The 17,713-nt window shown below is 42.7% G+C and overlaps 1 protein-coding gene across 23 annotated transcripts in view; it reads right to left on the bottom strand.

The window, feature by feature from the left end:
• The window catches only part of PLEKHA5 (pleckstrin homology domain containing A5), a 991,819-nt gene that overhangs the window by 479,336 nt on the left and 494,770 nt on the right, over positions 1-17,713 (bottom strand). For all 23 annotated transcript variants that reach the window (XM_069228492.1, XM_069228488.1, XM_069228489.1 and 20 more), the window contains one exon: positions 1,797-1,901. In XM_069228492.1, the coding sequence (XP_069084593.1) occupies positions 1,797-1,901 (105 nt within the window). The remainder of the gene's footprint in view (positions 1-1,796; positions 1,902-17,713) is intronic.

Here is a 17,713-nt window from a genome sequence, read left to right as displayed (position 1 = left end):
TAGTGTTTCATCTCACTGTATACTATAATTTCCAAAATTAAAAAGGTTAATCAAATTATGTAAAATAATCTACTTAATGTCATTAAAAAAGGGGAAGGTGATCCAGTTCTCTTTTAACTGCGAAATTTTAGTCAATTGTTGTTCTTGTAAGGTAAGAAATCAAATCCATCCAAGTAATGAACATCTAGTACCTGTATTCTGCATAAAAATAACTGTGCCTAAATCAGGCGGAGCAGATTGTTTGAGGCTAAGACCGATAAAAGATAAGCTACATTTCAAGGGAATACACTTCACTGAATTGAACTTCGAGTTCCATTGCCAAGATACGAATTTTGAGACCTTGCATAAACCTGATGGGGAGACAAAGTTTTCATTGGTGTATTCACTCTTCCAGGATTAATGCATGATTCACAATTTCACAGCCTCTGCTACGCGGCAGTCAAGCTATTGCATCACAAGTGATAACAGAATGCACCAAGTGAGTTGATTAGGAGGATCAAGAGAATCCCAACTACTGATTCTCAATGAACCAGGAACAAATAATTATATGTAATTTGTGGGTCGTTTGCAGAACTATCACAACAGCATAATTCCACATCCTGCACTCCCTTCAAATAAGCCCCTCCCCCAAATCATCCCCATTAAACATATGCCACAAACTAGTCTCTTTCTGTAACTCAATATGCGCACAAACCATGACCCCATATTTTCCTGAATGTCTTGTGGCAATCCATTCCTTCTTTTATCACTTATTCTGAATGTAACGAATGATCCATCTATCTGAGCTGGTTCTCTACCCCCTTTGGCCGCATTAGGTCCCTCCAAAATCTTGATGTATTCCATCTCAACAACATTAAATTCAGAGCTTGCAAAAGTTTTCTTTATTCTCCTTACTTGAATTCCTCTGAATCTATTCACAATATCAAATCAGGGTTTCAAGTTCAATCTTCACTCCAGAATTCAAGTGAGAACCTTGGCAACCTCTACTCAAACATGTATATTTCTGAGCACTTTATCATCATGTGTGCAGTTTATTCTTGAAAACAAAAAGAAACCTGTCAAGTTAGGATTGGTGCTTAGTCCCCAAAACACAGGACATCCACCATGTAATAAAAAGCTATTTTCAATATATATATATATATTAGTGTTTTTGTAGAAACAAAAGGCTTTAGTGCACATAATTCATAGGAAGTAAAAAAATAAAATGTCCCAAGTGAAAGAGTCATCCATCACTGGACCACATCTTCCAGTACCAACAGCAAGTCGTCTTTGTTAAGAAATGTGCTGAAACCGCAATATTCAGTGGAAATTTGCTGATCAAATAACCATTTCTGAAACAAGCATTTTTTTCAACCACAGCTGCGGATGGAAGTGAGCACATGTTAAAGCATCTATAAATCACTTAAAACCAATCTTCACCAGTAGCAGGTATGCTGCCTGGGATTAACCGTTTTGTTTCCGTAATGAAGATTGGTACTATGAAGGTTACTCATCAATATCATTTGAAAACTATCTGATCCCAAAAAACAGTATAATTCTCAAGCAGACAGTTTAAATGCATTTATAAACAGAAATTCCAATATTAAGTAAAGCTTTATACAAGCTGCGAGACAATGCATACAACACCGTTTGTCCGTCACACCAGACAAAAGTAGCTCCCCAACCAACAAGACTTTTGAATGCTATGACGTTAACAACAAAACCATGTCAGTATTTTGATATCATTTACAGACTTCACTGCTAAGTAAAACAAAGGCTGCGGCTGCACTGAGAATAATCATTGTATGGTTTAATACCTGTTTGTACAGCCAACTCCGTCTGATAACAGGAGCATTGGGATTCCGCTTTATAGAGTTGGACCGCTTTCCAAAATTATGAACCTTTTTTGAAGGCCGTGAAGACTAGACGGAAGAAAAGTGGAAAAAATAACATTAGAACAATTTGTGAATTCAAAAACACAGTTGAGTTTCTTTCAGACATTCGTGATCATCATATTTCCTTAATCCTATCCATTTCATCTGAACAATTTGAATTTGTTCTGACACAAAGTAATGTGCTTTAGCTGAATATTAACCCCTTAGCTGCTGGGCCATTTCCCCCCCAGTGCTGAGCCCTTTTTTGGCTATTTGGGGTAGTTCGCGCTTAGGCCTTCATAACTTTTTGTCCACATAAGCTAACCACGACAAATTTGCGTCCTTTTTTTCCAACATCCTAGGGATTCTAATAATACCCAGAGTTTGTGGTTTCCCCTGGAGGAGACCAAGAAAATAGCCAAAATACAGTGAAAATTTCGTTTTTTCCAAAAAAATGGGAAAAAAGGGCTGCCGAAGAAGGCTTGTGTTTTTTTCCCTGAAAATGCCATCAACAAAGGGTTTCTGGTGCTGAAATCACTATCTTCCCACCTTTCAGGAACGGGCAGACTTGAATCAGAAAACCAAATTTTTCAACACAAATTTGGCATTTTCCTGGGACATACCCCATTTTTACTATTTTTGGTGCTTTCAGCCTCCTTCCAGTTAGTGACAGGAATGGGTGTGAAACCAATGGTGGATCCCGGAATGCTAAACATTTCTGAAAACTAGACAACATTCTGAATTCAGCAAGGGGTCATTTGTGTAGATCCTACAAGGTTTTCCTACAGAAAATAACAGCTGAAATAAAAAAATATTGAAATTGAGCTGAAAACAACAGCCATTTTTCTTTATGTTTTACTCTGTAACTTTTTCCTGCGATGTCAGATTTCCAAAAGCAATATACCGTTTTGTCTGCTGGACTCTTCTGGTTGCGGGGATATAAAGGGCTTGTAGGTTCATCAAGAACCCTAGGTATCCAGAGCCAATAAATGAGCTGCACCCTGCAGTTGGTTTTCATTCTATACTGGGTATACAGCAATTCATTTGCTGAAATATGAAGAGTGAAAAATAGGTATCAAGAAAACCTTTGCATTTCCAAAATGGGCTCAAGATAAGGTTTTGAGGAGCAGTAGTTATTTGCACATCTCTGAACTCCGGGGTGCCCATACTAGCATGTGAATTGCAGGGCATTTCTCAAATAGACGTCTTTTTTACAAACTCTCTTATATTTGGAAGGAACAAATGTAGAGAAAGATAAGGGGCAATAACACTTGTTTTGCTATTCTATGTTCCCCCAAGTCTCCCGATAAAAAAGATACCTCACTTGTGTGGGTAGGCCTAGCGCCCGCGACAGGAAATGCCCCAAAACACAACGTGGACACATCAAATTTTTTCATAGAAAACAGTGCCTACCTGTGGATTTTGGCCTCTAGCTCAGCCGGCACCTGGGGAATCCTAGCAAACCAGCGCATTTTTGAAAACTAGAAACCCAGGGGAATCCAAGATGAGGTGACTTGTGGGGCTCGGACCAGGTTCTGTTACCCAGAATCCTTTGCAAACCTCAAAATGTGGCTAAAATAACACGTTTTCCTCACATTTCGGTGACAGAAAGTTCTGGAATCTGAGAGGAGCCACGAATTTCCTTCCACCCAGTGTTACCCCAAGTCTCCCGATAAATATGATACCTCACTTGTGTGGGTAGGCCTGGTGCCCGCGACAGGAATAGATTACACAACGGTCAATGTTGGTCCTTACATGAGGCAGCTGTTGAGCCTGGGGTGATCCATTCCTGACGCAGGCACTAGGTGTAGGCACTCAAGTGGGGTAGTGTTTTTATCAGGAAAGGTGAGGAGTCACTGGGTGGTAGGAATTTTATGGATCCCAGCATATTCTTGTAGTTTGTGTGACAGAAATGCGAGAAAAATAGAGTTTTTATTCACCTTTTCAGCTTTGCAGGGTATTCTGGGTAAGAAAACTTTGGGGAATCCACACAAGTCACACCTCTGTGGACTCCCCCGAATGTCTAGTTTCCAGAAATGTTTGGGTTTAGTGTGTTTCTCTATATGGCCGTCGAATCCAGGACCAAAAACACAGGTGCCTGCCTTACAAAACCAGTTTGTTTTGCCATAGATAATTTTGATGTCTCCACAATACGATTTGGGTGGTGGAATTTGGGGCTGAACTAAATTGGGGAGCTCCCAAGAGAGCACTCACTCTCTCTCTCTCTCTCTCTCTCTGCTTGCCGCCGCATTCACCTGCTCTCTGGGTTGGGCTAACCCACTATTACCCAGTTGCACAAACAGCTTGCGAAGGGACAGCAGGAATGTCCTCATCACCTCCCTCATAATGTACTGGAAGAGGAGTTATCGAATAGGACTCCTCCGACAGAAAAATCACTCCCAGAGTCTGCGCCATTGTCCTATCCCTCAGATGCTTTCTCAGTATCTGATATCTCAGTCTCTGATCCTATGTCAGAGCGGTCCTCTATAACCCGAGTGCAGGCAGCAGTCATCCATCAAGATGCCATCTCTGCTATTGGCTAAACTGTTGCTCTAAAACACTAGCCTACGTAGACAGTCACAAAATCGATGGTGTGTGTGAGATACGTGCAACAGTAGAGGCCACCTTACCTGCGCTTCTTCCCTCAATCAGCAAGTTCTTTCAAGACACTCAAAAAACACCTTGTCACATACCATTCGTCACAGTCTTTAGCACCTCCTGCGCCCAGTCCAACAATCATTATTGGTGCTCCCACTCCCTCCTCCTAGGATTCCCTTATTACCACCCAGCAAAAGTGCCCTTCATCTCTCCATAGCCGCCCTCCACCCCGCACATACATTTCATTGGTATTATAGCGCAGGTAATGGCTGACTTTACTAATGTACTCAGCTATTTACATAAAATACAGATTTGCTCTTTGCAGTAGGCATATAAACCTTCTGTGCTTCTTTATGGCACTAAAACTGCCACTAGACAAGTCTGACCCTTTACCCCCCCAGGGAAACCACACACATATTGACAAAAGTGATATATATATGACAGCCAACCACCTGAAACTCAACTCAAGCAAAACCGAAATAATCCTCTTTGGCCCACACAAAAACACCTGGGACCCCTCATGGTGGCCCACCACGCTAGGCCCTGTACCCACCCCCGCCAACCACGCACGCAACCTCGGCATCATCCTAGACTCCTCCCTCTCGATGACCCAACAAATCAACGCTCTCACCTCCTCATGCTTCAACACACTCCGTATACTGAAAAAAACATTCAAATGGATCCCCACAGGTACCAGAAAAACTGTCACTCACGCACTCATCAGCAGCAGGCTTGATTACGGAAACGCCCTCTACGCCGGCACCACTCTAAAACTCAAGCGCAAACTACAAGCATCCAGAACTCAGCAGCACGACTCATCCTCGAACTCCCCGGACACGAACACATCTCTCCACACCTCAAATCCCTCCACTGGCTCCCCATTGACAAAAGGATCACCTTCAAGATCCTCATCCTCGCACACAAATAACTCCACAACACAGGCCCTGCCTACCTCAACGAAAGTCACCTTCCACACCCCTACACGAAACCTCCGCTCAGCTGACCTCTCTCTCGCCTCTGTCCCCCGCATCAAACACACCACCACCGGGGGCAGATCCTTCTCCTACCTTGCACCCAAAACCTGGAACGCCCTCCCAACCCACCTTCGCAAGACCCAAAACCTACTTCTTTTCAGAAAGGGCCTTAAAACCTGGCTTTTCGAACAGTGAACCTCCCAGCCCCTCCCCCCCATCCCCCACCCCGCTGACGTCACAAAGGGGTGGGTGGGGGACAGACACGGAAGCTTCCGTGTCTCCCGGGGAATAGAAAGAAAAAAAAATCCCCGGGTGCAGCGCACCCGAGGATTTATTAATACCCTTCCTGGTGTCGGCCACTGGTTGTGACCGACGCGCGCACTAAAAAGGTTAAGTTTACTAATTAACTTGAAAAAGTGGGATTCATATTGGTGGACATTAATTTCCACCATAGCCTAGGCCTACTGGGAGGATTTGCTGACCATTAATTATAGATTGCTTCCAACTGTTTGTGAGGTGGCCTCTTCTGGAACATTGGTCTATCCCACGCTGCTGCCTTACACTTGAGTTGTTGGTTGACCGTGAATCAGGGCTGTATAGTTAGGGCACCATGTTAAGAAAATGGTGTTCATGCCTCGAAAGACCTTTGTTGAATATATTTTTTATGTATATGCATGCTTTGGACACTCACAGGATTCTTTTAATCAGCCTTAATTACATACCAGTACTTTCAGTTAATCATTTTGCTTCAGTTATTATGCTGATATCTGGGAACTCTAATCAGGTCAGATAGTTGAACAATGTAGATGCATGCTGCCTAATCCTTGTGGTACATCTCGAGATGGTGGACAAAGAAATGAACTGATTTCAGGAATAAAATGAAGTAAAGTGGGAAACTTAAAAGTATACAGCTTGACACCAAACAACGACCACAGCATCCATCCAGTTTCCCTACTTTCAGACCTACTCTTAGCATAGACTCTACATGCTCTTCATGGTAACCAGCGTGTTACTGCTCATCTACATCATTGGGAGACTTCCTGTCATTTACAGTTTTTTTCTTCACTTCATGGCTGCCCACCTCATTAACTAAACACAAATTATAGTTTCTGATGCTAATCCTGACCCTACTACTCTCTAGTCTTGCATTATGAGTGTGAGTAGCGAATTCTTCAATCTGAGGACCACAAGACATCACAGCAACTGAAATCTATACATGTTCAGTGGCAAATGAATGCTTGGGCATGTAGTAGTGACTAAATCTGGATCCTTAGACTGATTAAATATACTCTAGGCTGCATGAATAGCATTTTGGAGTAATCAAATAAAAATAAAAAAAATCTATAATTGCAATGGATTCCAGCATTTTGAGGTTAAGCCAGCTCAGGCGTCCTTAAAAGAATGCAGGCACCTTTACAGTGATTCTTACTCATAGACTTTAGGCTTTTCTCATTTTCACACACCTTAGGTAAATAATGGAATATTAGCACATTTTCTTCTTTCCGCTGCACCTAGTGGCGGGATGGGAATCTGATTCCATAGCTGTTTAAAACGTAGAGGTTTGCACGCTGGTACTATAATATATGCATGTAACTTGGTAGTTCACTTCAATTTAAAAACAAAACCATCTGGTGTATGATTTTTGACCAATAGTGGAGTGGCAGGCATGAGAGTGTTACTGTTAAAGAACCTATTTGCTATGAGTAAAGCAGTTATTGTAAACGTACCTTTCTCCTATTCTTACACCCTGGCTAATTCCCAAGCCTGATCTGCGAGTAGATTTCACTGCAACTGCAAATTAGGAGGAAAGGAGCAGTACAAAGCCAGCTTCACATATTAGGCCTTGAAATAAATGTCACAGAACTTCTTCACATAATGTGCATTGCTCTGGAAGGTAGCCTCTAAAGCACAGTGCCAGCAGAAGGCATGTGAGCTAGACCATTTATCTGCCCAGTATATATGTATCTTACAGCTTACTCATGGAGAAAACCACAAATGCCACCTTTTATCGGATGGAGAGTGCTGCTACACCAGGGGGAGGCTGGGCTTCAGGAACAATGTAGTAATCAGTGATTCATGAAGTCCTCCATTTTTCAAGAGAGACCTTACCAGACGCTGAATAGCATCATTGCTCTTGAAGGTAAAGGAAAATTGGTATGACAAATGCAGATCACTTGTTCATTTCAAGTTAAGAGTGCACTTATGTTCTAGTTCTGTTTGGCCTCTTCAGCCGAGAGATGGTGATGTGGGGAAAAACACTGTCAAATGACCTTTTTTGGGTGAAACTACAAAACAAGATGGGTTTAAAGAACCACTCTATTGCTGTGAAAGAACTTGAATGCGCCTAATGGGTAAAGAAAATGAAGTTTGCTTCTGTGCTTGGCTATTGCTATGGCTACTAAGAAGATATAGTTCCCTTCATTTTCTATCAGGTTAACAATGTGTCAATGGTAAGCACCATATTTGCCTTAAGAACATGAGAGCATCTGTCTGGATGTAGGTCCTCCTGGATCAGCAGTACCAGTATTCAGGGGAGTGTCTAGTTTTGCAAGGAAAACCCTCAGTAGGAACAGAGGCATAGCAGAAGGATGCAGAGAAGAATCAACCTTTCATGGAGGACTTGCATTTGCAGTTTTCACTGATGTCCGGCACCTGTATTAGGGCTGCAGACAGTGATTTCAGCCATGTAATGTGGATTCCATCAAAGGCCACACATCTGGACTAAGGAATATACCACATGGGAAGACAACGACACTGGGTCCTTAGGCAGAGAGGTCACATAGTTCTCCCTGACTCTGAACTCAGAGTAGTAATGCAGGATGGAAGACAGCAGAAAAAAATACTTAAGTTGTAACAAGAGAAGTCTGTAAGGGATATGACATTCCTCTCTCCTCCTAGTCTGAAGGTATTAGGGATTTCCAACCAGTGCGCCATAGAATCCAGAGCAGACAGGTGAGAATCCACTGTGGAATAAATAGTAAAGAGGGCTCCTTGGCATGGACTTGGACTCCTTGGCATTTGACAAAAGACATACAGGAATATCTAGAACTAGACCACCCAGTGCGCATCTATGGAGTCAATAGAGGGATGGGAACTTGAGTTCAAGGCCCAAGGCATGGAAATGGACTCAACCTCTCTGTGTAACTGTCATGCAGCACCAGACACAAAAGGAGAGTGGCCTGACCATGGTGTGCAATAGCTTTTTTCTCTCACAGGCCAGATGAAGAGATGGAATTAACAAAGGTTTTTTTATTTTTTATTTTATTTTTTTAATATCCCCGAACGCTCTTGGATGCTTCAAGCGGACCACAACATGTTTTGACTGAAATAGGTCAAATCCACAAGGTCTTTTGAACTGGTGCTTTCACCTTCCTAGGGGTTACTCTCACCAGGTGTGGGGCCATTGAAATTGACCTTCAAAAGGGAGGTTCCCTAGTTGAGTATACATTGCTACCTCAGTGAGAGGAATCACACAGTTCTGCTCTTAGTAGCTGAGAACCTGTTCTCACATCCTAACAGGATACAATTTTAGGGGCCAGGCCACAAAACTGGGATTCCCTGACTGCAAGAGAGGCTGGTTCTGAACAACACAAATGGACCACAAAAAGGGAACGGACAAGGGTATGTTGAGCAAAACTCTGTATTTAAAAATATTTAAAAAACAACCAAAAAAAACTTTAGAAGCAGTTTGTGCTCTCACTAATAGATGGGTCATACAGACAGAGGATGAGAAATAGAAAAGATGTAAGAGTAAATAAGAACAAAGTGTAAGTCAGGTAATTTAGGAGTAAAAGTCATTGCTCGGGGACACTCCAGAAGCATCCACGAAAAATGGGTGACCACAAATTCAAAGCTTGTGTTATACACAGTTTCCATGACTACGCGCAGACAAGACAGTGCAGAGACTTGGGAAATCAATTGACGCTGTAAAATGAAATTTGTGGGCCATGAGAGAACAGTACATGCTGATGTTCCCTGCCAAACTGCAAGCAATACAACATTGATGATAGCATTTTTTCCATGGACCCAGTGAAGGTGTGGGAATGACTTGAGCTGGGAAACAGGATATCCACAAAACCAAAGGTAAATTCCCAATCTTGTGTCTCCAGTGAAAGAAGATGGACCAACAAATTGACACAAGGGACCCAGGTTTCACCCAGGAGTGCTTCGCAGCTGGCAAGGATCACTTTGCAAGTAGATGAAACACCTAGGATCAAAGCACCAGATGAGTCAAGGCCTTAGGTTGGCATGGATGTCGAGGGCACTTCACCTAATGATCCCGAGACCGGAAAACTCCTAAGTACACAAAACAAGTGTAATGAGGTGCACAGATTGGTCGAGGAATATAGGCACTTGAACTGAGATGCTTTCACATTGAGGAACATTGTGCTTGTGGTTATAGATGGTCTGCCAGTATAACATGACAAATGTACTGAGAGAGTAACATTAACTGATGCAAGTTATAGTCAGGGGGCCCGTAATAATTATGGAGAAATTATAAGACTGTCAGCACCATACTCCCTATCTTGCTTATCCCCACATTTTCCCTCGCATTTGCTCTTTCTTTTCATGTGAACATATCACACATAAGACAGGGATTCAGGGGGTCGCACCTCTCGCTTAGGCGTACCTAGCAGTCTCTGATAGGTGGCCGGTCCTTGGGAGCTGTGACCCACTGCATTTATTTGCATAATTAGCAGACTATGATAGATTGCAAACCTGCAGTCTCGGTAGCTGGGGGAACAGGATGGGGAAACACTGACTAAGTTTAATTAGTGTTTACCCGGTGGTTGGGGAAGAGGGGCTTGGAAATGTTCAGAAGTTGTCAGTAGACAAGAGGTTGATTTTAACTTTTGCCTGGTGCGATGAGACAATATAGATCATATCACATACCCAGGCCAATAAATTAGATGAAATATGCTCATTGTTCTTGCTTGACTGACTTTCACCTCCATCGGCTTATAGTTGACTTGAGATGAAGGGTACATTCTATCTCAGGAGGCAGGCTGTCAGGGTGGCATTTTGATTTGATTTGTGGATAAAATATGCAAAAAATGGATACGGTAGATATATTCCATTTTCCCCTCATGCCACCAGAAGGGTATTAATCTGGCTGGTCCCTGGTGTATCCTTCTTGCACAGCTATACCAGGGCAGACGTTGAGTGTTGATATATTTTTGATATATGGTCTCATGAATGGCTTAGCTATTTGTTTTGTTAGTGTATATGCACCTAACACAGATAATGCTTTTTTTTTTTTTCAGGACAATGTAAATATTGACACCCCATGTGGATACCTCAATTGTGTGGGAGAGTTATTTCAATTTCACCTTGTGCAAGCACCTAGAAAGACATCCACCCAGACTACTCATGAAGCTGTCGAGGACACAAGGGCTGAGGGAGGTGATGGGGAGAATAGACTGTATAAATATATGGCATGAGACTCATCTAATCATCCGTGAATACTCCTGTCACCCTCAGACGAATTGCATTTATAGTAGGCTAATCTGCATACTGGTGACAAGGAACAAAGTTGTAAAGATCAGCACAGCTACCAGTACATATTTATTTCGGATCGATCCTCTAGGCACTGATTACAGCTTCGTCACTTGTTGCTCTGTGGAGACTTCACCCTAAAGCACCGCAGAATGTGAGATTTTGCTCACAGATTCACAAGGTGACTGATGGGTATTTTAATCACAACTCTGGCTCAACGGCCATTAAGTCCAACAAATGGGAGGCCTTCAAAGGGGTCCTAATGGGAGAGTACATCAATAGGAAAGTAGGACTACAACATCAACTTAGATTAGAAGTGACAAGCAAAGAATAGGTGTTCAGGTTACAGAAGAAGGAAACATCTCATTTTGGTGTTCAAGTTTAATTGATTAAAGCTGGAAAGCGGTGATTGAGAAGTAGAACGATTTAAATAAATTCACCCTCAGGTAATAGAGAGAAGATGCACCGAGGGACGCGACAAGTTGTGAAAACTTTTGGCATGGTTGTTAAAAAAAAAAACAAGAAGCTCCACTGCCAGATATTGACCCCTCACAAGTTTCAATACAACAATACTTAGAAAAGGTTTAGCAACACCCCCAGAGGTTATATAATACTCTTACTTTAACATTCTGCCCAATATGACAACACCTACATTTCCAGAGGAGCAGTTCAAAAACTCAGAGGCAGACCGAGAAAGGAACTCATGAAAGTTGACAGATATGCCGCATAGCAAGGCTTTTGGGTTGGATGGCTTGCCCCCCAAGTTTTACCAATCATATGCACACTTGCTTCTTGATATATTATTAGAGGAAGCTCGAACTCTAGCGAGACTACCAGTCTCTAACAAGAGAGACACAGCATCATTTTGGAGTGGAACGAAGGCAACTCAGGTAGGAAAGAGTGCAAGGGAGGTCTGGAAGGAATATTCTGTTGTACCCCTGGCTGCCGTAGCTTTAGACACACTACTTCCAACAGGACATACTGCTCACAGTGTATCTCAGTTCTATAGTGCATTAAAAAGCGATACTTCGAACCTTCACAAAGCAAAGGTTCAACCTTTGATGGCAGGCAGGGATGGGATTCCTGCTTCAACACACCTTTGACTGTTATGGAATGGGAGGCTGTCATGTACCCAGGTCTAATCAACATCTAACAATGCCATTTCATTCATATGACATCGGGCTGTGAACAACTACAGTGACTAAAGTAAAAAAAAAAAAGAAAGAAACGGTGACATCTGTTTGCCATTGTCTCCTTTATGCTAGCCGTAAGCCTAAAAAATCCAAGGACAGTTTGCTTTATATGGGATGATCTTGGCAAAATGAAGAATTGGTATTCATTACCCTAAACCTCAAGGTCGGAAAACACCATCCAGGGAGAAACTTTTATTTTTTCTTTCAAAAGAAAACTGCAGAAGATATTAAAATGAAAATGGCAAAAGTTGAACATGATACATGCATTGATAGGGCAGGGGGAGGGGGGAATCATAACAGCCAGCAGAGCAATCAATGAGATCGTGATTTCATATGGACAGTTCTCGTAATAATCGCCATGGGATACTTGTTATGTAATGCTGCTGCCATGTATGTTTACGTTTTCATACTCAACTTATAAAGTTTTTAAAAATCGTAATTATTACTCTTACCATTTACATATCTCAAAGCTTTCCCAGTCGCCTATAATTGTATATATATTGTATTTCTATGGTACAAACCTAGCCTAACGGCAGTGCAACACTGAATTCAAAATTTCTCACCCAAACCATAATGAGTTGTTTAATTGGAGATACAATGGTCCACACATAAGCTTTGAAGTTGTTTGTGCAGCATAAAAAAAAATCAACCCTGATTGGCCAACCAGAACAAGAACCTTTATTGAGGGGTTAATGTGAGACACTCACTCCTAAGGAATAACATGTCAGCATGATTATTTTTCCCTCTGCTGTTACCTACCAATGAGATTATCCTACTGACCGCCTCATTTGCATTAACAAAATGCTACAATTTGGCACGTGCGTGCGCGCGCGCACACACACACAGGGCAGTCAGACAAATACACATTGCTGATCTAAAAAAAATTAAAAAAAAATAAGGAAGGATGCGGCAAACATATAAAAAGACATTTACCAGGACACTAAACATATCTCCTTTTCTCTTTGCAAATGTTTCACTGACGGTCTATGATTTTATTTGAAATCATCCCCAAAGACACAGCAGTTATGATAAAAAAATCTATTATGCAGCTAAATGTCTTTGTGACTAATTAAAGTATTTATGGTTCATGGAAAATCAGAGGTATATCCATCCTGGTGAGATGCCTTTTCCAATTGTAGTCGGGCTATACCTGTTAAGACCTCATCAGTGTGGCTATCTCTATCCATGTGGAAGGATTCGCTATATGGTATGTGTTCCGGGGATGTGGCAAGAGATCGAGAGGTATATTCTTCGTTCAGTACCTCTGCAGTGTATAATGCAGCGTAAAAGCATTCAAATTTCTGTGTAATTTGGGAATCCTGGTATAACCTACCATCCTGCCCCCTTCATTTTCAGTTATCCTCTGTCTAACAGCCTGTCCCTGTAGGCGGTGTGCCAGGAGGCATCCCACCTTGTTGCCTCTTGAGTAGATTTTTTTTTGCGGTGCAGTTAATGCATATTCTGCCTTATCAGTTTCCAGGGCTCTGAGCTCATTGCAGGCTGTTGTGAGATGGTGTCGCACCCTATGAGAACCAGTGTGTTTATGTTCTTACTGGAAGCCCTTGAATTGGCCATCCAGTTAAACTCCCTGCGCTTTTCTTTCTTTCTTGATTGGCTGAGGCAGCTATAAAGACACCCTGGATGACTGCTTTCAAGTTATCCAAAAAGGGGTGTCAGAGATGTTGTTGATTTCTAAGAAGGTGTTTATTGAGGTGGTGATCTTGGTGGTAATCGAGTCGTATTGTAATAGTTTATTAAAGCGCCATAAACGAGATTGGTGGGGAGGGTTGTTGGGGAGCAAATGTTGACCGTGATCACAGAGGCCAGCAGCACCTATGTCGACATCCATGACTGTCATGGCTAAGCAGGTGGACGTGAGAAAAAGATCGAGTCTACCATAAGTTTGCTGTGCCACTGAATAAAATGTATATGCTCTTTCAGTGGGGTGCTGTGTGCGCCCTACATCTATAGAGCCCACATCCTACAGCCACTGAAGGCCAGTAATGGTGAAGGCCCCTATTTGCCCCATTCTCTGGGCCTACCGTCTACCATGGTGTCTGGCATGAAGATAAAGCCCCCACCTATTATTACGCCTGTATCCAGTGACACCATCACCCTACGACAAAGTCCTTGACAATGGGTTCCTGATGCACACTGTGGCCACCATGAGTGTGTAGGAGTGCATGACAATGCAGAGTGAGAGCAGCCTACCTGGTATTTCTGCTTGTGGGGTGATGATACAGCCTGGGAGACGCATAGCCAATAGGAAGGCTGCTCCTGCTTGCTTATGCAACCCTGAGGAAAAGAACTGCTGGTCAAACCAGGGGGAGCACAAACTGGGCCAGTCTCTCTTAAGGAGATGTGTCCCCTGAAGAAGACAGATGTCGCTTCTGGATTCCCTGAGTAGGGAAAGGAGAGCCAGGCATCTCAAAGAGGTATTAAGCCTTTGGACATTAAAGATTAGTATCTTGTTCATGTCAGGGGGTGCCTCAACATGTCCGTCCTGCTAATGAGTGGGATCAGTGTTAAGAGATAGAGTGGCATAATATTATCCGATATGTTGGCGGGGCTGTGTCGAGCACAGTGTATGCGACTGAAGGCGAGATGTGTGTAGGAAGGGGGAAAACAGTAATAACATAACATTGTTCCCTCCTCAGGGTACCAACAACTCTGAGTGTTAGGGGTCCATGTCTGTGGCGGTCAAACATGTCAGCAGCAAAGTGTGGTATAGAAAGTGGAGCTCTACTGCATAGTCGCTGACCCTAATGTCACAGCACAGCCAGGGCTGACCAAGTCAGTCGACGGGTGCGACATGACACAACTGGCGATTGACAGGGATTGTCTAGAGCAGCGTCCCAGGGATCAGGCGTTTCCAGGTTCACATGCACTGCTCTCTTGGTGGAGTTGTGCGTCATGGAGAGGACTGCAACGTGCCTGGCGTGCTTCATTCTGGGTTATCGAAGCCCAAAACTACGGGTGCCTCTTCCAGGGTGCGAATTGCATGGGTTCCTTTATTCCATACTAGTGTGTGCAGCTGTTGCCCCAGGTCATTCAAGTCCCTTTTAATATATTTGACATCAGCTGCCATGTCCTATTTAAAAGTCGCAATGTCGCAAACAGATGTTCTAGGAACGTACGGGTCACAGGCTCCACAGGGGACATGGTGTCGTTGTGTCAGATGTCGCTGTCAGAGTGGATGCGCCTGGCGGTGTGGCTGGGTGTTGTTCTGATTTTGTTTTCTGGGTGTCTGCTCAGCATATCTTTGAAAGTGGTGTCCCTCTTTCAGCGATGTGCGGTCATGCTACAGTGCGGGACCAGTGTTTCCAGAAATTGGGGGTATCCGTCTACTACGCAGATTGCCAGCAGCACCAGCCACTTGGGTATCACAAAGTGTACAGCCTCTCACTGGATGGTAGGTGTATAACCAGGACACCCTAGAGAGGCTTCTGCATCACTCCGAGAGGCCCCACTGCTGCTAAGCTTGGCCAGGTAAGAGCTGGCACAGAGCTATTGTGGTATGTGTGCAACATGTGCCAGGAGATGCAGGATGCCAGGTCAAAGCACCAACTTCAGAGGATAAAATGTGTAGGATTTCGGCTTCAGCGTGCTCAGTCTATGAATTTTAAACAAATGAAGCGAAATGAAATTTTGCTACAAAGGGAGTACAGCAAGTTAATTGGGTGCTTCCCTCAAACAAAACCTAAAATTCAAAGCTTTTCAGTGCTTAGTGACAAGTGCATTTCAGAATGTTTCCCAGTATTAGCCTAACAAAATTATTAAAAGATTAATTATTACTTTTATTTTATATAGCACCAAGCTAGTCAGAAGGTAGTTGTGGAGCATCTCAACTGGACCAAACTATTACTTTTCTTCCCTGTACCGCTTGTCCCATGACTATTAATTACATTTGAATGTGCCTTGAAATAATTCCGTTCAGGAAGTATTCTGTACAAAATCTTATCTAGTATCTGATTTAATAGATCATACTGTTCCATAAAGACTTTATGTAGGAGGCACAAGGGTCAAGAAGGAGAGAATGTAATTCTGGCCCAGTGAATACGGATGTGTGACCAAGAAACTTACTTTCAATCCCGGCTTTCCAGCTTGGTCAACTTGTGTGACCCTGACAATTATTTATTATCACTGTGCCTCCTTTTGCACGATCATCACATTTCAGAGCACCTTATACATTTTTTTCATGATTCGTATTGTACAAACGCATTTGGTATGTGGCTTAATATACTATAATGTTGCTTTGTTTATATCAAAGGCTTATTTATCTAGGATGCAAGACATCTGAATTACCTTAAAAGTCATTAATAACCTCATCAGGGCAGACGGAGTCTGGTGCATGAATTCGAATTAAGGCCACTCAATGGAGACATAATCAAATGTGCTAAATTGAAACAATCTAAAATACTCTTTTCATAGCACAGCTAAAAAGTGGCAGTCAGAAAAACCTTTGTAACAGGGCGGGAGGTCCAGGCAGAGCTATAAGTAGCTCACAGCATCTGCAGAGCTGCTATTCCAGACAGGATGCAACAGAGGTGGTGTTGTGGGTAATTATGGCCCGCTGCCATCACTACCTCACCAACAGAGCCCTACTGGCGCTGGTAGCAAGGCGGCATATTGTTAGGCTTTGGGCGATTGGACTCAGGGCTATGTGCGTCTGCCACCGACATCAAGCCATCTGTGTGAGAGGACTATCAGCATGGACATGGCTTGTTTTATAGCACAGGCTATGATTACTGTGCCTCATGCTGTGAAATATGTTGTCTCTGCCGGTGAAGAGGCCCTGCAGTGCCCATAGCGCACCAAGGGGGCTCTTCAAGGAGCGCCACCTAGAGCAAACTGCTATACCGGTCTCCCAACCACTTCAGACAGTGCTGTCTCACACTATCCTGTGAATATTTTCCATTTAATACACAGTTAGCTCTTGAACATGCTCGCCATTTGATACGTCAGATCTTTATGTATGTAACCATCTTTTGCTTTTACTGCATTGTCCCACAGGATCTAACCTCGACTTCATGCTTAATAAAATCCTTCAAAGAGAAAACGAGCTCACAACTATTTCTGGCCAGTTTCACAAAATAATGTTAATCTTACACGTCTTTATGTCCCTCTTTAACTGCTCAGTATCATGTCTTTTCCACTAATTTATTTTTCCCCATGTCTGTATTTTTTTTATACTGGGCTGATCGCGTCCAATGCACTAGGGGACAGATGTACACGCATTGGATTTGTAACAGTGGTCACAATTTGCACACAGACTTTTAGAGATACCATCAGTATTTTGCAAACTGATCTATGTACTAACAGGCCGATTCACAAAAGACTGAATTGCAGTGGGTAGCAATTCAACCTACCCCACAAATAATATTAGTAAGGTAGGTTGAAAACTGCGACCCACTGCCATCACTGGTATGGCGCCCTGCTGGGGTCAGAAGACCAACATGTGTGCGATTGTTGTTAAATAAAGCAATTTTTTTTTTTTACATGCAAACTGTTTCCCGTAATGAAAATGGATGCATTAAAAAAAAAAATAAAAAAAAAAAGAAGAAAAATAAAACAGGGAGAAGTTTGAAATTATTTTAAG

Source organism: Pleurodeles waltl, chromosome 4_1 (assembly GCF_031143425.1).
Source record: "Pleurodeles waltl isolate 20211129_DDA chromosome 4_1, aPleWal1.hap1.20221129, whole genome shotgun sequence".
Taxonomy (NCBI): domain Eukaryota; kingdom Metazoa; phylum Chordata; class Amphibia; order Caudata; family Salamandridae; genus Pleurodeles; species Pleurodeles waltl.
Note: the sequence above shows the minus strand (reverse complement) of the source record. Positions and strands in the feature narration are given on the sequence as shown.